General features: G+C 47.0%; 1 protein-coding gene across 8 annotated transcripts; it reads right to left on the bottom strand.

Annotated features, from left to right (window-relative positions):
- Positions 1–17: 17 nt before the first annotated feature.
- tp53bp1 (tumor protein p53 binding protein, 1) lies at positions 18–19,188 on the bottom strand. Of its 8 annotated transcripts, none has more exons than XM_080883951.1 (28): positions 18,675–19,188; positions 17,978–18,056; positions 17,808–17,892; positions 17,660–17,727; positions 17,458–17,562; positions 16,075–16,129; positions 15,820–15,989; positions 15,584–15,643; positions 14,657–14,783; positions 14,478–14,572; positions 14,208–14,395; positions 11,405–12,467; positions 11,117–11,233; positions 10,845–11,036; positions 10,703–10,769; positions 9,803–9,895; positions 8,643–8,901; positions 8,422–8,490; positions 8,180–8,332; positions 7,535–7,755; positions 6,127–6,554; positions 5,757–5,948; positions 4,244–4,423; positions 3,293–3,481; positions 1,961–2,055; positions 1,552–1,748; positions 443–579; positions 18–351 (listed from the first exon to the last, which is right to left on the bottom strand). In XM_080883951.1, the coding sequence occupies exons 1-28, from the start codon at positions 18,852–18,854 to the stop codon at positions 152–154; spliced, it is 5,064 nt and encodes a 1,687-aa protein (XP_080740077.1). In that variant the 5' UTR covers positions 18,855–19,188; the 3' UTR covers positions 18–151. The 8 variants fall into 8 exon arrangements, with proteins under 8 accessions (XP_080740077.1, XP_080740079.1, XP_080740080.1 ...); XM_080883953.1 differs by having other exon boundaries at positions 9,803–9,892; XM_080883954.1 differs by having other exon boundaries at positions 9,803–9,868.
- Between the last annotated feature and the right edge of the window lie 2,497 nt (positions 19,189–21,685).

Genomic DNA, 21,685 nt, shown 5'->3' with positions numbered 1-21,685 from the left:
AAATAAACATCAATGCATTAAAATGAAACAAGGGTCACAATTTATTATCTCATAAAAACGGACAGGATCAAGTTATATACAGCAGAAGCATGCAACAGAACTAACGCTCAACATTTAGCTTGGTCAAAGGCATTTTGCACGTGGGGTCAGATTATGAGGACGACGAGGACGAGGAATAGTCGTGGCAAAACTGAGGCTTGCAATCGAAAGCCAGGCGCTCCCCGCAGATGAGACTCTGGATGAGCCACTCCGGAGACACCAGCGGGATTTCCTGTGATGTTGCGCTTTTCTCGAGCAGCGGCGGACAGGCATGGTCTGTCACCACGAGGTCATACTTGCCAGCAGGAATGTCTAAGGATGGAGCGGGAAAGTGAACGCATTAGTTTCAGCACAGCAGCGAGACAGGGTGCATTGTTTGGACATCACTGTGTGGATCCTGTACCAGAGTCGTCTTTGTCTGCTTGGAACTGCCGGACGGAGGAGCCTCCACCCATGGTCATCAGCTGGGCCCAGAGTTCCACCGGCTTCTCAAACACCAGAAGAGCCCGCAGGCCTTTGAAGGGGCTGCAGCGAGGATGCCTGAGAGACAAACAGAAAAGATCAGAAAGAACAAAGGCTCTGTGACTTATAAACAAGAACACTTTGGTTTATTCCACATGGAAATATCTTAAAGTACCATCATAAAACAATGTCACAGCAGATGACATCACTTAAGACTGACATCACTGAATCAGCTGGGATTCTTACACCTCTGACCTCGTGAGGACGAGGAACAGTAGGAGAAACCAGAATTTTATCAGCACGTTTTCACACTGGTTTCCATTCTGAAGTAACATCCAGCTGTTACATTGTAGCAGACGAGACTTTTACCCCCTAATGTGCTGAAATCTGCCACTTTACTGCTCACAAGGAAAGACGTTTATTAGAAGAGCAGAGATCAGCCATGTGATCCGTTTCATTTATTATACAAACAGGTCAAATGACGAGGTGGGTGGAGCTTGATTTTGCCTTTGAGTGTCAATTCCAATAAAGATTTTTCAAAAGAAGATGGTCGTTTGACTTCTACACTGGTGTTAATTTGGACCAAGTCTGAATCCAAACTGCACTGCTGGCTTCATCAGTAAACTTACAGCATTTGGTGCCCACACGTGTTGTTTGGGGTGGCTGTAGCTCAGGTGGGAGAGCAGGTCATCTACTGATCAGAAGGTTGGTGGTTCGATTCCTGGCTTCCCCTAGTCTGAATGCCAAATATCCTTGGGCACGATACTAACCCCAAATTGCTCTCTGATGCATGTGTGAATGTTAGAAAGCACTTAGAAAATGTGTGTGAATGGGTGAATGCACAAGTTGTGTAAAGTGCTCAGAAGAGTAGAAAAAGCGCTGTATAAGAACCAGTCCAGTTACCATTTGGTTGTTTGTTGACTTTCATGTTCCCCCAATAAAAACAAATCTTTTGATGTGATGTGCAGCAGATGTGCTACATTTCATATGGAACCTTTTATTTTTGCACCGTACCGATAAATAAATCCCAAACAGAAAGCAGCCTCTCACCACTCCACTATGGCATCGTCCAGCCCCACGCCGGCAGGCAGCAGGTAGTTCCTGTAGTTGAGCAGTTTGTTTTCTTTGCAGCAGTCTCTCACCCATATGTGCGACACACACGGCACGCCGCTGGCTAAACACAGCAGGTACTTCCTGGTACGGCAGTGCTGGTCCGCGATGAGCAGGCTCTGGTAAGCTGCCTTACACTGAAAAGGGAATCAAACACACACTCATTTACTGCACTGCTTCAGACTTTAGGTGATGTTTGTAACCACGGAGAAGACCACGTGCATATGACCAGCCACTGATATTGCTTTGGTGAATACAGCCTGGAGCTGGACAGATTTATGGCACAGATATGTGTAACATAAACATATCTGTGTGATCACAGGCACATGCTAGTGTTTTCATTACTTACCTGTTCTTCATTGAAGTTTGGTAGGATGAAGCCTCCGCCCGCCTGCAGCTGGGTTTCTGTGTATGACTTGTTATACGGACCCGTCTGCACATAATCTGAAGAGAAAAGCATGAAAGGAGGCAGGAAGAGCGTCAACAATTGTAATTAGGGCTGAGTCCAGTGTGTAGTTAGCCAGCCGCACATACTCTCATGTTTCCAGTGGTGAATGTTCATATTAAACAAAGCCAGTTTCACATAATGAAATAAGTCTGTGCAAAACGCTCGGGATGCTCTGAACACCCACTTTCAGAGTGTTTTTCTCAGAGCGGATAATTATGTTCCCCTCATCTGTCTGTGAGGCAGCTAAGCAGAAGAAAGCTGCCTGGAGCTGCAGCTGAAACAGACTGTTTCAGACAGAGGATGAACTGAGGAGCTGCACCGAGGTCAGCATAGGACGAGGATTACTTTCAGCTGTGAACCATGTAAACCACAATCAGCCCCCTTTAATATCCCGAGATGCACCTGGCTGCACATTATATGCATTTTGTCATTGTTAGTTCATTGTAGCTCATTCGTGGTTGTTTTGATGTTCCAATACTTTTTGGAAATACACAAAAACATTACTTTGAGTGTTAGCTACCGTGAACATTTCTGCAAACCGTGGAGAAAACCGTTTGTGCAGGTCATCACACTTTTTCTGATAATGTGGAGTCCTGTTCAGTTCAACAGTATTTATATTGCACCAAACAATGACAACAGTCGCCTCAATTTTCTTTATATTGTAAGATAAAGACCCCACAAAACTAGAGAGAAAACCCAAACTATCAGACACTTGGCGACAGTGGGAAGGAAGAACCCTCCGCCAGCACCATGACCAGTTGGGGCGTGAGGGGCACCAGCACCACATAGTGGGAAAGAGGTAATTATGGCCCAGAAATCAGCACCACAAAATGATGGGCTAAACTGGACCCAGTGGTGCTACTGGAAGAAGTTTTACTCACTGTAGTTTAAACTGTGATTCTCCCACAGTGGGAACGAGCCCGATAAGCAAGTTTATGCACCAAATGCTTCTCAAAAATGTGGAAACACAGTGTTATTAAATGCACGATCACTGGGGAAAAGCAGTAAGAGTGAGTGTTCATGTTCATCTGTCCAGGCACATGTATGTGATGATATCACTGCTTCATCAGTGAGCAACACTGCTGCCGCCAACAGAAAACCCTGTCGACAGCTACGTTTGGGCTTCCAGACAAATCTTTATGCAACATTAGTGTTTATGTGACATAACTGAAGGCTCAACTCTGGGCTTTGTCAAAATCAAATCTGGAGGTACCGAAGCAGAATCTGTCTCACCCTCCTCATCCTCGCTCGTGAGCTTATTGGTCAGGCGGTCGGTCTCAGACGACGCGGTCAGCATGAAAGCGAAGCCCATAAAGAGGGATGTGTTCTGGGGCAGCGGACCGTGAGAGTCTTCCACGTCCCCAGACTGACCCGGGACATCGGTGCCACTGCCCGAGGTATTGCACACACCGACCCGCTGAGCTGAGGACGCAAACACACGCAGGGCTTAGAGGTTAAAGACGGGGAACAGTGCTGCACTTTCTTTAAAGGACGAGTTCACCCAAAGCCACAATAAAGCAGTTTCTCACTTATTTTAACCATGGAGATAGTTTCTGATGTATTGTTGTGACGTGGGGAAGAGTTCCTGCCCAGAGAATAAAGCAGGAGTGTAACAGCAGCATCATTCCTCACAGCACGGGAAATAACACACCCACGGTGGGCGCACAGAGCTCAGAGAAACTGTTTCTGTGATGTGGCTGAACTCGCCTTCCCAACGTCAAACAGAACAGCTGTGCTCACATAATGCACCCGTGAAATCCACTTCCCTTCCCCTCCACCCGTGAAGAACACCACGCTAAAACTGCGGGTGAGTTATTCATTACCGAGTCAGTCTCAGCAGCAGAGGACGCACACAGGCCGCAGACACAGGTCTTCATTATGCTCAGTACAAAAATGGCATATTACTGATTTCACATGAACAACAACCTGAATCAAGTCTGCATCAGGATGAATAAAACAGTTTATTACACACAATCATTAAAAGTCATCTTAAAACTGTTAAAAATCAGCTGCTAATCATCAACAGTCCATTAAAACCAGTTTGCATCGCGTTTAAAATCACAACTTTAAAATTCAAAGTTAACTGCAATACCATAAATATATGACATTAACCCCAACAAACCACACACACACACACACACACACACACACACAGCCATGGTCACGGCGAGTCGGTCTTCGTACCAGCTCTGGCCCCCGCCCCCCTGCGCCCTCTCTTGGCCGGCCCCTGGTTGTCCTCTGAGGCCATCAGCTTCCTCTTGCTGGAGGTTCCCGGGGAGCGAGGGCTGTTGGAGGAGCTGCGGTTGGGAGTGTTCTGACCTCCAGGGGTTCCTCTGCGTCTCCTCTTCCCCTCAACCAAGTTATCTGAGGACAATAATAAATATCAGCAAACTGAAGGGAACACTCAGCTTGACACAGTAGCATATATTAGGTTTAAACACTGGTCTCACTATAGGTCTCAGTGTATCTGAAGAGCTGGACGACGTCTGTCTGCTGATGATGCTTTGGACACTAATATGAGCTGTAGGATGACACAGGTAGTCTTTACTCTCGGGAGCAATAACACAGGAGGAGTCTGGCGCAGGAACAGAGCTTCTGTATTAGACGGCCACGCCTGCTTCCAGAGCAAATCTTTGTACGTCATCTGTCTCCTGAACAATTAACCCTGATCTCATCATAACTTACACAGGCAGCATAATCTTAATCGTCATGTTTTGAATGGTGAACCCAAGCCTTAAATGACAGAGGGCGGAGCAAAGAGCAAACACACGTGTCTGATCAGAGGATGGTGGCTTTGTTTGTTGCTGTGGGTTTTATTAAATACAGCTGCTGCAGAAAACGATCACTGTTAGGAAGGTTCAGTGTGCCGAGGAAACGCTGCTCTGGTCTCATTTTTCAGTGCAGCTGTATCAGCGGGCACGAATGAAAGGCGCCATGGAGCACTCCTGATGGCGTTCTGTACGTTCTACCATTACATTAAACCAGGGCTCTCAAAGGTGCCTTTAAGCTGAGTTCAGGATGATGCGTGAACACTCCAAACAGGCTCACAGCCCCCTGAAGCAAACCAAGCTCTTCCTAGTGTATTCTTTAGACAGAGTGCTACATGTATGCAGGACTTCTTCCCAGCTCTCTGAGCCTGCCGTTTACATACTACTGCATTTGCCTGCTGGGCCAAACACACAGACTTCCTGTAGTTACTGCCTCTAAGCATTAAAATAAGTGAGGAACCTCTAAGGCTGCATATCTGAGTAAAAAACTAAGAACGGGACCTCGTCCTTTTATAATGACCCTGTGCTGACCCGACTGTCATCACAGAGGAACGCACGGGCCAGAAGAAGATGCTAACACTGGCTCCACACCATACTGTGTACTGTAACAAACACACTATAACATGCATGTTATTGGTTCCTTCTGTCTTCATCATGGATAAGAATGATTGGCTTTGAAAAGCTCTAAAAACAGTGAGAGCTGCGATCAGAGGAACAGACGCATCAGTCGAGAAGAGGATCAGAAGGAACCTGGTTAAACTCAGGCTGAACTTTCTATTGGTCTGTTTCAAAGAGTTTGACCTGTTTAAGGAGGACGGTAGGTGAAAATAAAATCCGTCTTGTCGAGGTTTAAAACAGTTAAGCACAGTCACGGGCAGAGGCGGTACCACAGCCGTGTGGGTCCATCCTCAGCTCTGCAGCTGCCTCACCCAGACTGATGTCGGAGGCCTTGGCCAGGGGAGTGGTGGGCTCGTAGGGCCCGAGGCTGTGCTGCTCCCTCAGCTTGTTTCCCTGCTCCAGCGACAGGATGACCGATGTCCTGTTGTACCACTGCCTCCGACCCTCCTTCTCCACGCTGTAAAACAGCTCCTGGCCCTCTGTTTTATGGCCCTTAACGACACCTGCACAAACACAAGAACCATCGGTCCTGCATGTTTTAGTCTTTCATGCAACGACCACAGAAACAGTCAGAGCTGATGTCACTGTTAAATCTCCTCAGTCTAAACCAGGTCGAAGAAAAGGACAAAAACCAAAATCACCACAGCGATCTTACTAAACTACGCGCGGTCACTTCCTCACCTATACTGAAGTACTCGTCTTCCAGCAGAGCAGTGACCTCCGTCTCCAGCGGGATGGGATCACACAGCAGGATATCCTTCCCGGCAACCTCACACTCGTAGCCATCGTCAAACCGCAAGCGGAATCTCCCCTCGCCGGCGTCTTTGATGATGCGACCAGAGTAGAAGTAACCATTGGATGACCACTTGGCCACCACTCGCAGGCCGATGAAGCTGCTCCCAGCTGAGCTCGCCGCCTCTGGCGAAGACCTGAGGGAGTCCGAGTGGCTGGGCAGCTCGGGGTCCGTGGGGCTGACGGGGAGCACGCGGCTGTACGGCTCATCTTCTGAGGACGACTGTGGCTGGCCCTGAGCCGTCAGTCTCTGCAGCAAGCCACCGCCTCCTCCCCTTTGAGAGAGAACAGTCTCGTATAAAAGGCCTGTGTTGTCCCTATCCAAGCAGAGATGGAAGACATTCCACAGATTCATTTTAATGGAATCAGTGAATATCCTTTAGCTTTAACAGTACGCACAGTGCTGTTTTGGACCTGCTATGTCAAAATAATCCTTATTTGTTGAAACAAACCACGAGTATCTTTAAAGCAGCTTTTATCCAGCTGGAGGTTAGCAGACAAACTAGCTTTCTGTCCCGTACCTCAACTAAAGCTTACAGTCTAATCTGCTGCTGTCTGTGTGGCATGGGAACACTTCAAGAGCATCAGCTACAAACTCTGCAAATGTGATAACACGCAGCACCCCATCTAGCCCCAGATTAACTACGCAGGGTAAATCTGCACGAGGCAGGTTCACGGCGATGCAAGCCGTGGACCTGAATAAGGTTTGAGTGAGAAGAAAATGAGTAAGAAAAGGAAAAAGTGTTATTAAGGTCGTGCAGCTGGCGAGGGCTCAGAGTGTTTCCTGTCCATGGTTTCTGTAAGTGCAGAGCGAGCCTCAGAGAGGACTCACCTGGACAGGGAGGAGCGGGACGGGGGTCGGCCCCTTCTAGCCCTTCCTCTGGGGGTCAGCGGGACGAAGGCCCGGGACCCCAGCGTGCTGTAGCCTCTGTTCAGTGTGACCACTGACCCTGCCCTGTGACCCCTGTGACCCCTCTGTTGATGCCCACCTCCCCTCCTTGGACTGCAGACACACAGAGGGGACGAATGGAGCCGGTCAGGTTGCACAGGCACCGATCTGGGGACACTTTGAAAAGTCACTTCACTGTCAAGTGAGAGCTGTGCAACGACCCCAGATCTACACCTGTGACAACACGGACCTGTCGCAGGCAGGGATCAGTGAATCACTGAGAAATCAGGGTGTTAGAGTCACAGCAGGTGAAGAAGTGACACAGCATGCAACTAGTGCAGAGAGAAAGAGCAGGAAGGTTGAGGAGAAACGGTAAGAACTTTGGGACGGTGGAGGATGAGGAGTTACCTCGTGGATTTGAACCCTCTGCTCGCTGGAATGATGAAGTCTGGTCTGGTGAGGCCCATACTGCTGCTGGTTCCCCCGGAGCTGTGCTGCAGGCTGGACGCTTTGGACGAAAGCGAGCTGATGTCCCCCAGATCACCAGAGGTCACAGAACTGCTGCCTGTGCGGCACGGAGAGATGTCGCTGTCCAAGACCTGACAGTCCACCACGGGCTCCTCGCTCTCCTGGACACGTCGGGCAGTGACACGAACACGTTAAACAGCCAAAATCCATAAATACATTTTCCTTTAAAAACAAAGAGGCCTGATAGTGAAAGAACCACGGATGTCTGCACAGGATTGCATGGCAGTCAATGCTTTCCTTCTCGTTCTGGAGGCTGCAGCTCGTGCTCATGCACACTCAGACCCATGTGATTTTTTAAGAAATGAATATTCAGCAGAAATTAAACGAACACTGTGTTTGGACAAATGATGCAGATTTTAATCACGGTGATGTTTCTCGATAAAATCACATAACTGTGAATTGCACAGCAGTACTGCTCTCTGAACTGTGCAGAGGAGGATTGCATGAACTTACAGCCCTGACATGTTCTGACAGACAGCAAATACAAAAACACAGGCTCCAGGAATCAGACCCAGAGACAGTTACCTCGGTGACTTTGCGATCCACCTCTTTGCCGTCCTCATAATACACATCGGTAATGATCCGAGTGACGGTGGTCCGCACTTCCTGGATGGTGCGCACGTGCCTGCGGTGAGAGGGAACGGCGGTTCTTCTAAAGGACGGGGACTCGGGTTCACCCTTTCAATACAAAAGAAATTGAAGAATGACAAATGAACGATAGAAACGCGTGGTTGATCTCTTCGTCCAAAGAGGCTCAGTGTGCGTACCCGGCCAGCTGGGGAGCGAAACCCCGTTGCATCGAAGCCGGTCTGCTGGGAGACTGTCCGCTGGCATGTCTGAGCACACAGGACAGACTGATTAATATCACAATAACATCAAATAGATTAGATAGAACTTTATTAATCCCTCGGGTGGGTTCCTCTGGGAAATTCGATGATGGAGACCACATTTTTATTCAACTCTGCATCACTGATCCTGAGTTGCATACCTTGCTGGGCGGTGTGGAGGTGATGGTGTTCTCAGAGGCCGGCTGGGAAACCACCTTCTGCCTGACTGTTGTGCTGCTCGGGGAGGTCGGCTCTTGAGCATCAGGCAGTCCTCTGCTGTCCTCAGGCGGCTCAGCAGGGGCGAGCGCATCCCGCAGGTCCTGCTGCGGCGCGGTCGATACATCCTGGCTGTTCGGCAGACTGTTGCATTTCGATACGGACGCCTGAGAGCTCCTCTGTGGTGAGGCGAACAGTTCCCCCCTGGAAAAGACGGTACATAACTATGGAGCATCTTACCAGTGATCAAATTACAGGTCAGCAATCCCAACGAGAACCTTTCTGCTTTTAAACATTCATGTTTAGCTTTTCTAGTGGTTAGTTAGTCCAGCAACCACAAAATACTTCTGTTCACTGCTTTTCACAGATTTGCTGAAAACCTGTTTGTACCAAAGGCTCCAAAAGCAGTGTCACACACCAAATCGTTACCTTTACTTTCCAAAGGTAAACACATGGCATGGACGCGTGTCTTTTCTTAATCAGTCGACTGATAACGAGTCAGAGCAGCCCTAATGTTTCCACAAAGGATCACAGCAGTGTGGCTGTTCCACTACGTTTGCAGAGAACATTCAGCAGAATGACCCAACTTTGTCACACCTTACCACTCTCCATGTCCTGAGAGAATACGCACCAAGTAGAAAAAATAACCACTCAATCTCCTCTGGAAACAAAGTAGGTCTCACTGTCACATGCACACGCAGGCTCACAGCACGAAGCCTATTTCTGTTCTAACACACACTACATCAGGGGACAAATCCCAGGGTCAGACAGACATGTGAAGGACTAGATGATTTATAAAGTGGGAACAGATAGTGTCAGGATGACACAGGACAGCCAGTGTGGTGAATGCTGTCATGTGCATGTGCTAACATTAACACTGGGCAAATCACAGGCTCAAAATGCTAACAAAAGTGGGACAACACTGCTGTGAGCGTGTGGCAGGCTTTTCCCTGCGGACCTTCATGCCTGCAGTGCAAAGTCACAACATTTATCCAGACATATGAACCTGTAATGGCATTCCTTATTGACAAGCACAGTGAAAGGCTTAAACAGTGTCAATCTTTATGCATTTATCTGCCTCTGTGAGACTATGATGTGAGCTTACCTGACCAGTGTAGTGTTTCCTCCAGGCTGGCTGTCCTCCTCCACCTCCTGCTGTCGGTGCACCTGCCTGACCCGAGTGAACACAGACGGGCTGCTGGAACGTCAACAATGGAACAACAAACCTTTCAAGTTTTATCCTCACGCGCCGTAGCTCAAAGAAAACGATTTCTTTAACATAGTAAGCAAACCAACATGCTTGATATCCAGTCACTGCACTGCACACTACCTGCATACGGTAGTGTGCACTACCTGCACGCTCCTCACCGGTCACAAAAGGTTGAAACACTGTGTGTGTGTGTGTGTGTGTGTGTGTGTGTGTGTGTGTGTGTGTGTGTGTGTGTGTGTGTGTGTGTGTGTGTCTGTCTCTCTTCCTGCCACACAATATATGCTTACAACTGTATAACCACATTTCCTGGTTATCTAAAGGTCATCTCCCCACACCCGTATACGGCTTAACTCTAATGGTTCACCATATGCAAGCATAGGCGAGCCCCTAAATGACCGGGGGTGGACATCCCTCAGAAGATAAGGAAACCAGAATGTCACGTGGAATGTGCCTGCAGTTAAACAGCTAATTACCTCCCACAGCATCACAGATGTGTCGGGGAGGAGCAGAAGAATATCCAACCATGCAGTTTAAGGCACGGTTTCCAAATTTAAGTACAACAATGGCAACATTTAACAATTTGAATCCAACATAAAGTTTTGGTGCATACTTTTAACAAAGTACTAAGTTAAAAATGTTATTTAGAGTTCAATCGATACGACGTGAGCACCTCAAAACCTCAAACTACACTGGGAGATGACACAGAGACAGCATGCACAAGTGGATTAGACTGAAATGAGAAGAAGACGACAAATGAAAGAATTTAATTAACGTGCTGAGAGAGCGCCAGCTTACCTGGTTACAGCCTGGGAAATGGTCGTAACCTTGGTGACAGATCCATCCTCTTCTGGTGGCGTCGGCTCTGGGGAAAGAAATGCATCGCTGAGCGTGCGGCAGCGAGACACTTTTTCACAAACAGCGTGGAAGGAGTTCTTACTCTGCAGGCTGAAACGCTCCGAGCTGCCCTCCTCAACGGGCGTCACCAGCTTCATCCTCAAGCTCAGCTTCCCGTCACCTTTGTCAGCTGCGTCACCGCCACTTCCACCCAAAACGATATCGCTGCTGGCCATCACCATGTCTGCAGAGACATCACCCACTGCATCAGACTTTTCAGAAAAAGAGCTGATCTCTGGAGGAGGGAAAAAAATAATATTACTAGGACCGTGTTATGTTCTTTGGCTTTTGGTGAACCGGTGTGGTGCCACTCACCGATGGGAGTGCTGTGTCTCAGCGTCTGCTTCAGCTGGTTGATCAGCGGTGGCGTGGCGCCGACAACAGGTCCAATCAAGTCTCCTTCTTTAGGAAGGGTGAAGTGGAATGAAATGTCTGTAGCAGAAACACACGAGTAGAATCAGGTTAAAGACAAAGATAAAGTAATTCAACCTTTATAAGAGGCCTTTCAGTTCTTTCTAACAGACACTACTGGGTTTTGGGTTTTTACTCTTTGGACACGACTCTCTGCTTACTCTGCAGAAAACACATCTTCAGAACGCTCACCTCCCGAGCTGTCGCTCAAGCTCTTTTCTTTGAGGGCCTCTGGTTCACAGCCCACCCTCTCCGTCTGGGACAGCCTATCGGGAGCTGAGTGCGCCTCTTTCTCCTGAGTCTGGGATTCATGGCCATTGGTAGAGACTGACACTTGGCCTGTGATTGGTTGAGAACTGTGAGTCTTTGATTGTGACGCCACCTCTTTCTCACTGTCTGTTACACAGAGGATGCTGTCCTCTGCCTTGTCCTCAATCTCCTCGTCCATGGGTTCAGGAGACAACAGCTGGCTCTGGGAGAGAACCAGACCCATTCCCGAGGTACCCTCGGCGTTCTCCACCTCCATCGCCACCTCCTGATCCTCCTCTTCACCTCGTTCGTGCATTGAGTTTTTGTCTGTCTGGCTGTTGCACCCCACCTCAGGCTGCGGCGACGACGATTCCACAAAGGGACTTTTTACAGTTCCTCCTGACACATCTGCATCCACAGCAGATGTTTGAGAAATCATAGACTGTGAAGGCAGGCTGCAGGGCGTAGCGTCTGAGGGAGTCTCCTGCACACAGCTTTTACCTGTCAGATCAGCAGAATCAAACTTTGGCTGCGAGCAAGACACCATGTCAGCACAGCCAGCATCTTTGCTGTCAGCCTTCACATCGTTTACATTCACATTTTGTACATTCAGAGAAACTGCTGATTTCTGGGCCAGATCGGTCGCTTCAGTCTCAGCACATTCAACGTGGCGCTTCGGTGATTCAGCAGAGGACAACACTTTGGAGCCGGCGGCGGCTTGTGACTCCAACGGGACGGCTTTACTCTCCTCTCTCTGATCGTGACACGAAATCACAGAGTCGCTGGTGTCGACGGCAAGCGGCTCCTCCAGTTCCTCTATCTGAGTGGCTTGGCTGTCCTCCTCAGCGGTGAGCTGATGACAGCTGCAGCTCTCTGTGTTCACAGAGAGCTGCAAAGGCAAGGTGAAGGGAGCCGACTCAAGATGCTGAGACTCTGTCTCACAAGGCAACGACGCTGACTTTTCATGCGTTTGTGCATCCTGGCTCTGCGTCGGAACAAATACGTCCTAGAAACACAGAAAATCATCAGAGCTGCAGCTAAACGACACGTTTATTCACACACTGCATTAAGTCTATTTAACTATTCATTTTCTACGCATGCACCAACGCATTCACCAAAGTTTCAAAGTTAGTCTGCATTACTGTGCAAAACTTTTGAGTCACCCTTTATTTTTTTATATTTTACCAGTAAAACTGGGAAGACATTTATCGACACGCGTGCAAACGTAGCACATATGAGGGAAGAAGAGCTTTTGCTTTATTTTACCAACACAGCCTCAGCTCTCTTAGGCATTCCTGCTTTTTCTAAGCAGTCTTCAGCACTACTTCTCCAGGGTTTGTTCTGCTTTCTGTCAAAGTGATCCCACACTGTGGTGAACTGTGGACTGGCAGTGTGCCTGGCTACACTGAAAAACCTGAAGCCACTGTCAGTCAGATGCTTTCCATGTTCATAATTCCACCTGGTTTGGCAAAATCCCTGAAACGCAGCCTCAAACCACGTCAGAGCCTCCACCCTGTTCTACAGGTGGCTGGGCTGTAGGGTCACTGCACACCCTCGCTACACATTTACATTCATTTGAACCAGAAATTGTGCATTCGTCACTTTCCTGATTTTCAGCCCAGCCTTTGTGTAACTTGGCTTATCTCAGCCTTCCACTGAGACCGTTCCTGACGAGGCTTCACTGATCAGCCGGTGGATCTAATACAGAGTCACACGTGTCTCTTAGGTCCTGCGTCAGGCATCTTAAAACATGACTTTCAGATGTTCATCTGCTGCCGATAGTCTCAGACCTGCTGTCTCTTTTGTCCAGTTTCCTCAGATTATTTTTGGTGCACATCACGCTGGGACATGAAACTTGAAACAGACTGTTATCATTGGTATTCTTCATAGGCTCAACAAAAGAAAATGATGGGAACACATTATGTGTTTCTGTGACAGACTTCTAATAACCAAGTGGCAAAAGATACATTAGACAACACTGGCTCACCCGTTAAGTTAGGAGCCTTTTATGCTTGAATTAATCATAGGTTAATGTTATGAACTAAAATGAGTGAAGGGAAGGAAAAACAAAAACAAAACCAAAAAAAACAAACAAACAGCAAATGTCCAAAGAAACCTTTGGACCTTTAGAACGTCTGGAAAACTGTCCAAAGCTACAAGAAGCTGTCTGCTTGAAAGAACAAGATATACAAAACCCAGATGACTCAAGACTTTTGCACAGTTATAAACCAGAGATTCAGCCTTTAAACTGGACGTTGCAGGATGTGACAGAGGACATACTGCTCATCTGACACAGAAGCAAACTCTACCTGCTGCTCAAACTCTCTTTACGAGGGGCAGCCAATCAGACGAAAGCTGTTTACCACGTCTCCCTTCATTTCTGAGAGTGAAAGGAGGAGCGGCACAAAGACCCGGTGTTAACAACCAGCAGCAGTCCTACACTGAAAGTAACGGTTCTCCTCCTCAGAGGAACAACTACAGTCAACATGGTTTTCTTTATAAGGGCACAAACAAAGTTGGTGCTGAAATCAATGAACTCTTCAACCAGCTGGTCAGCTGACCTACAGCCGACCACAACATCATCTGCTGATCTTTGCATTTTTTATTGATTAGACAGGTCAAACGGTCTTTGTCACTGGGCCTAGCACTCTATCCTCTGACAATTTAATACATCACATATATAATCCATATTTTCTACTGGGAACATTTTAAATAGGCTGCTGAAAGTAAAGAGTGAAGGACATACATGAGAGAACTCGGGCTGGGACGGTACAGAGAGAGTTCGTTCTAAAGCAAAACCAGGGGAACTTTGGGATATGGGAGTAGATGCAGATGGTTGTGGCTTGGGGGCGGCCTCGGTTTCCATTGGCTCGTCCTTTTCTCCTGCTCCCCTGTCATCCGGAGGCAGTGACGTATCCATTTGTGAATCAGCACCTGACAACGCAAAGGGACGTTAGCTTTATCCACCAGCTGATTCCATGTCTGAACCCAAACTGAGATAATAAAGCAGATCTACCATTTTCATCCTCTAGTTCGGTTGGTGAGCTGGGAACTATTAAAGGGGTATGGCTAAAGTTGTCTGGGGTGGGGGCGACATAATCAACAGAGCTCCTAGAGGGGAGAGAAAAAAGGACATCAGCTCATTTTTCAGGGATTTATTGTGTGTGAATGATGCAAGAGCAGCACGCCGCTTACTGGGACAGACTCTCCTGCACCAGTGTTCCCTGTCCCGATAGATGCAGCAGCTGTAGGGTGTGGGCGGGTGTGGAGGTGGGGTGACCCTGCTGCTCCGGCTCAGACACTGTACTGTCCACTGCAGCACCTGAAAGTAAAGAAGCAGTTAGAGTAATTTCAGATCATTTTCTGTTTGTACGAGAGAAACAAATCAGGACTGTTACTCACAGTGAAGGAAGCACAAACTGGGCTGCACACCTCTACTTTCAACAACTTCTCATACAGCGAGTTATTTTTTCACAGTTATTCTGATTTAAACACATACACGGGTTTATATGGGCCTGTCTACTAAGCCTCACCCTATGTTAGGAGCACACCAGCGTAGCTGTAAGGGCTTAGAGATCGCTGAAGACGACTAGAGCAAAGGAGGCTTTGCCATTCAGGGGCATGCTCACTGCGCCAACACGTTCCATGCGTTTGTGATTATTTGTGATTTAACAAAAAACAAACAACCACGTCAGGTGAAACCTTGTCCACGATGATTTCCCTGTAAACTCATTTTTACGCTACGTTCAACATCTGTTGGTTAGCTCGTCACCAACTTAACAGCAAAATGTAAGCAGGGCAAATCATTTAGGTAAATAACTGAGTTATTGTGTCTCTTCCTCACAGTGAGGAACTTTCAAACACTCGTCCCTCCAACAACCCCTGGGTTACTATGTGTGAGGCAGTCAAAGAGCATACAGTCATGTTTGGGTGTGGAAGGCGTGGAGTGAGATGAGAATGAACAAATAAGCAAAATACAACAGGAACTAAGACCCTTTTTTATAGTTAATGATTAAAAAAATATTAAACTAAAAAAAGACCTGCATTTTTAAATAATTTAAATTACAAGGCTGACACAGTACACCTCTGCCAAAATGTGTTTTTCAGTTATCCACAGCCCACCTGTTACAGAAATGAGTCCTGAAAGGTTTGTCCAAATAGCGCTGACTGCCAGACGGCAACCTTCCAAAAAAAAAAACAAAAAAAAAAAACAAAAAAAAACAAAAAAAAACGCCACAACTCACACTTAAGGCCAACATTTCTGATGTGACAGTTTGTCAGTGTGGTCTTAGACAATATGAAGGTGATGGGCTTAAAAAGACAACATGTGTAATCCTTCGAGTGCTACATGAATGTACCTGTCTTGTCAGCATCGAACAGATCGTCCTGTGAGGACAGGATCTCACAGTCCTGCTGGTCCTGCTCAGCAGAGTCCTGCAGGTTCTGCGAGTGCAGCAGGACCTGGACACTCAGCTGCCTGCCTGACTGACCCAAAGACTCTGATGAGCTGCTGGAGCTCACCTCAGACCTGGAGAAGAAAAGAAATTTCAGTGCAAAGCCAAAACACGCACATCTAATGAATGCAGACTTTGAAAGGTCACATGGAGCTGCACCTCAACGCTTTGCTGTCCTGACTTTCTGAAGTCCTGGAACTGATGTTCTGCTCTGCTGGGAATGAAGAGAACATTGATTATTTTGTTTAACTTCATGGAGTCACTGGGAATGCTCTGAAGTAAAACGTAATTATACCCGTAATTATACCCAGCACCCCTCATTCTGCATCCAGAGATCAGGAACGCATTTCTGTTGCAACCATAGACTGTATATAAAGGATGGCAGCACACAAGGCAACATCAATCACCATGTTTGTGAATCCTGTGTCCAAGACTCAACATAAGCATTTTGATCTCTGCTGTGTTGCTTATTTGAAAGCAGAAGTAGGGCTGTTTGCTTCGACCAATAACCATCACAATGTGTTTGTTCAATAACTGCAATTTCCACTATTTATGATTATTTAAAATCAAAATCAAAAAAGGGGTGACCATGGTGATGAATGTAAGAGTCATCTGGACTTGATGCTGTTGACTGTAAAGCCCTTTTAGCAAGGGCAACCATCAGCTCCTGCTGGCCCAAAGTCTTCACCGTGGGATGCACGATGGTGTCAGGTGGGGTAAGGAGACGCACAGCAGCGGCCGAGGGAGCAATAAACAGCAAACAGCTGATCAACAGCAGAGTGACGTGTCACTGAAACCAGACCAGTTGGGCCACTAATGATCTTTCTACAGGTGCAATCAGTGAAATCTTTCACAACTTTTTCAACACAAGTCTTGTTGACTAACGACTGTGTGTCATCGTAGATACTGCTGAACTAAATCATGTGTGTATTTACGTTGAAGACGTGCAAATCGAAAGGTTGTGCTTGATTTACCACAACACAAAAACAAGCATTTAGTAACAAAAAGTGAAAAAAGGACCCATTATCTTGTTTCCACTGGAAGCCAAAATCATGACATCAAAATTTAAACAAAGGCCCAGCGAGATCTAAAGTTGTAAGCTAGCACATAAGGTGGCCAGCTTTGTTAGCAAATCACCTGTCCATGTATGAATCACAGTGAAATAGATGCCTGCTAATGAGTGCTATGAAGTGCTAATAAAATAGTATTTCACTCCTCCTTGGAGACACAGCCATCATTATTTTGTCAGATCATTTCATTAAAAGTGCAAAAAACAGTAAACAAACAACAACAGCACAAACACGGTCATGAACCTTAGTTATGCTGGTCGCATTAGCAGCCCAGCAGACAGATGTTAGTTGCAGCTGTTTGAAAAGCACAGCAGCTCTGCCTCCATGTTTTGCCTGTCAGAGGCACGCCACGAATACGAGGTAAACCAGAGCGTCACCGCCCCGACGCAGAGCGACAAGCAGCTGAATGCAATCCTTTATTAATGTGGATAATGACAGTGTAATACAGACACGTGGATAAAAGTCCTTATACCCAATTTGTTGCATTTGTCTCCGTCTTCCTCCTGACTGTTCACAGCTTCCCCACACAGATCCTGAGTCTGAGAAAGCTCAAGAAAACCAAACTGAGAAGCTTCCCCTGAAACACAACACAACCCGTAGCAGTTACTTCCAAGCACGACATCAAACAGACCGGCAGATGCTTTTGGAACTTAATGTGTTGGAAAAATGCGTACCTTCAGACTGAATACAGTGTGTAGTAGAATCAGCACCGGAATCCATGTCAGCGTCCTCTGGTACACACCTGAAAAATAAAGTGAAACCTTTCATTGCCATCTGACCCTGACCACAATCAAACTGCAAAAGTGGACAAATCAAACACACTTTTTGTTGTTTGGAGGAGCGCAGATATTTAAAACTTGACTGTCCTCCTGGAACACTGAACTGGGGTTGGCTGCAGCAAGACCGTCTAAGAAAGAAGCAAAAGCGCTGTTTTATCTTCATTCAGGACAAGAAACACTTAACTATCTCCCACTACACTGGAAAACACTTACCAGGCTCAGCCTGGCTGTTGCTCTCTGATTGGCTGCCGGTCTGAGAGCACCTGCTTCCTATTGGTGAAGATATTAATTCCTAGAAGAGAGAAGGTTGTAATGTAAATGACAGAAGTTGTCTTTTTTATACATTTTCAACTTTCAACATGCAACATTTGTTTTGGGTTTAAACTAATTCAAAGCTGCACAACAACTACTAACCAACAGTGGTTTACTGTTACAGATGCCTGAGTGTTGTATCTCACATGAACTGTGCTTCAGTGTTTCCCTGGAGGTTTAGTGCTTTAGAGCGTGGAGGAGAGATCGCCTGCCAGCAGGTCTGAACAAAAAGCCAGCACAGGCCTCTGTGTGACGAGTTTACTCTTTACATCTGAGCTGCAGAGTCCTCTCGACAGCTCAGATGTGAGTGTGAGTCAGTTTGCTTGTAACAGATTACCAGCCTCTGCCAGTATGTCCAAAGTGTAGCCTGCATTTTACCCAGTTTTTCAAAGTGAGCCTGACTGATTAATGGGCGGATGGATAGCTGAGGAAATGAACTGGACCGTCTGTGGTCGAGTTGAGTGCAACGTCCGTGAAAAAGCCACTCGTCTTACCATTTTACTCAAGTATAAATCTGTGCTTATTGTTCTTTATCTGCTCAAGTAATCAGTAACTGCATTACAGAGAGGAGAGCTACTGAATGAGATCTTCTCCTTACCAGTACCGGGCTGCGAGCGGTGGGCTGTAGACTGGACAGGCGACGGGCCAGCAGAGCTCGGTAGCTGCTCTCGGGGTCGTCTTCTAAAGCGACACTGTCCGGCTGGGAGTCCTCCACTATCAAACACGGGTTGTCTGGCTGAGGCAGGCTGGAGTCCAGTTCACTTCCACCGGGATCCATGGGGTCAGGCCGAGGGCAGGAGACGGGCTGCTGTTAGCTAGCCGAGCCGTTGTGAAACAACAGAGGTGTCGCCATGTGAGTCCCTACAACCGGCTATCTGAGGTAGTCGCTGCTAGCTAAATAAAAGGCTAGCAACTAACGCTCCGCCCAAAAACAAAAGGGTGCCGCTTCCAACGCAACAGCAAGTATGCCCGAGAGGACCTTAACCATGCCCCCAGTGACACAGGGTACATTTACCTGTAAGCCAGCAAGGCCATTACGTTTTGGTTCGCGTGTGTATTTAGCAGCTTCTTTACATTTTCTTTGGAAGGACGAACATGGACACGCCCATATTTCGCTTCCTCGCGGTAAAATTGCTAGAAGTAATTTCATTGGTTCAGCTGCGATAACGACGTCACACGACTGGTTCGACGGTAGCAGGGTGGCTATAATGGATAGCATGTGTGGTACACATTCACTGTATCATTGTATTGATGTTAATATAGCTATAATTACAGTTTCTATGTGTACCGTATGTATTGGATTTTAAGGACTCTACGTAACACGGTGGAGTTTCACAGCCTGTGGTGATAAATCGTATCAAAGACAGAAATATGGGACACCAGGTCCCGCACTGGGATCTCGGAGACCTTCATGGGTCCTTGTGGGGTTTTCAGGAAGAGATAGGTTCACTTTTTTTTTACTGTAATTCCCCTCAAGAGTTTGTGTGCACAGATTATATGTTACCTGACATCCTGGATACAGTATAGTCTGTGTTTTCTGTATTTTGGCAAACAAGGATTTTCAGAAAAGGGGAACCCTGAAACCAAACCTGGGGGCATGGTTCAATAGACTACACGTGCATCTCGGGCACTGCAGGCCTGGGCAGTAATCGTAAAAGAAACGAGGCCCTGTGATCACATGATGATTCTGGGTGATTAAAACTGCAATGAAGCCCGGGTTTATAAAACACGCTTTGTAATGAGCTTTTAATCTTGTGCTGCGTGCTTGCAGGTTTGAAGATTAATATTAAGTGACTTTGTCATATGACAGCTCCAGTTTCCATGGAGACACCACATTACCAGTAACACCGCAGTCTATGCTAATGTAGATCACGGTTTGGCAGAGGAAGTACAAAGGACCAATAATGCGCTGTAAGAGGCTCCCATGAAGGTGGGGTGCACGGCGACCTTTAAAACCAAACTAAATGATATCCACACCATGTTCAAGAGTCAAGAAGACCCTCCACTGCAGTCATCACAACCATGAAAGGCCAACAGTTAGACATTAGAAGGGTGCTTTGGATATCAGATGATCCTGTGAGTGATTTTATACCGATAGTGATGACAGCACGAGACTAACGAAGCAGGATGAGGTCACTTTAAGCCACTGCGTGCTCCAAGTTCATTCATTTTTACTCCAGCAGGCTGGAATAGTCTCTGCAGACTGGTTTTTGTTCTTATCTTTGTACAGCCTGTTCGCGTTTGATCTCACCCTCTACTCGCTGTGATCTATTCTGCTTAGCTTAAGCCGTGTGTGTGTGTGATGCCAGACAGAAGAGATGGGCCCTGGTCCTCTGATACAGGGAAACAGCAGCAGCATGGATTCTGACCGGCATTTCAATATGGAGACATGTGGCTGGCAACAATGCAATAATGAAGCCCAGATTGTGCCAGATAGCTCGCGGTGCTTCTATTCGCGGTAACAAAAGATGAGGAGGTGTGATCTTCACCCCTAGCTGGATGGATGCTGCTGGGCATCAGCTTCCTGCAGCCAACCTTACGACTGACACCGCAAAGTTCAGCGTCACGTCGTCATTTCTGCAGGTCGGCCTGACACCCACATTAAGAAATGCGCAGGCACTGCCCAAAATGTCTAATGTGAGCCACCTCTGCTGGAGCCCGACAGACACACGCACAGACACGCCGTGGACGCATATAACGCTTCGCCCTGACAGCCCCATCACTATCTGCGCCCGCTTCTTTACCGCAGTGCTAAGAGAAACAAAAAAGAGCTTTACCTTTCGAGATCAATATGTCTGCTCCTGGGCTTCCCAGTTTCTCTCACCGTCCCGTTGCTTGCAATAATAACGCGTCCAGCATCGCTCAGTTCCTCCTTACCTCTGTTTTGCTGAGAGTCGGGGTGTGGGATATACACGCATGGCACGTAAAGATGCAAGGGCATTTTTTAATGTGGATTTCGCTTGAGTCAAACGCGGCAACGATTAGACTAATTTAGAAAGATAAAAGTATTTTTTACCCTCATAAACCAAAAATAAGCCCAGAATTTAATGTCTCTCAAATTTATGCTCGACTTATTTCTAAAGTCATTTGTTCTCTCGGTGTTGTACTGAACATGTGACAGATACGGTTTTTTTTTTATGTTTCTCTGTGTATTCATACTGTACAGCCACGAACTTTGGAAGTGTGGCAACAAACAGACCCAAAGAATAACAATAATAATGCAGATGAGTTTTTGTGTGTAGACTGCAGTCACAGGTCGTGACGACAAACATCTGATTTATTAAAGTAAACAGACACGGTGTGTGTGGGTGTGTGTGTGTCTCTGTGTGAGGGGTGTGTCTGTGTGTGTGTGTGTGTGTGTGTGTGTGTGTGTGTGTGTGTGTGTGTGTGTGTGTGTGTGTGTGTGTGGGTGTGTCTGTGTGTGTGTGCTGAACATATTAAATGGAAAACATAAATAATCCCTGAGGAGCGATGCTCCTAAGTCTGGGAATATGTTGGAAGTGACACAGAAAGAAAATCACTGCCTTATATTCATGTATGTTGAACAGATGAAGTTTGGTTTAGACGGGAATCTACTTCCTAACCAGAAACTCCTCTTATCCGTACACG

The sequence above is a fragment of the Rhamphochromis sp. 'chilingali' genome (genome assembly GCF_963969265.1).
Source record: "Rhamphochromis sp. 'chilingali' genome assembly, chromosome: 6".
In the NCBI taxonomy this organism is placed as follows: Eukaryota; Metazoa; Chordata; class Actinopteri; order Cichliformes; family Cichlidae; genus Rhamphochromis; species Rhamphochromis sp. 'chilingali'.
This window is presented reverse-complemented; position numbering and strand designations above follow the sequence as displayed.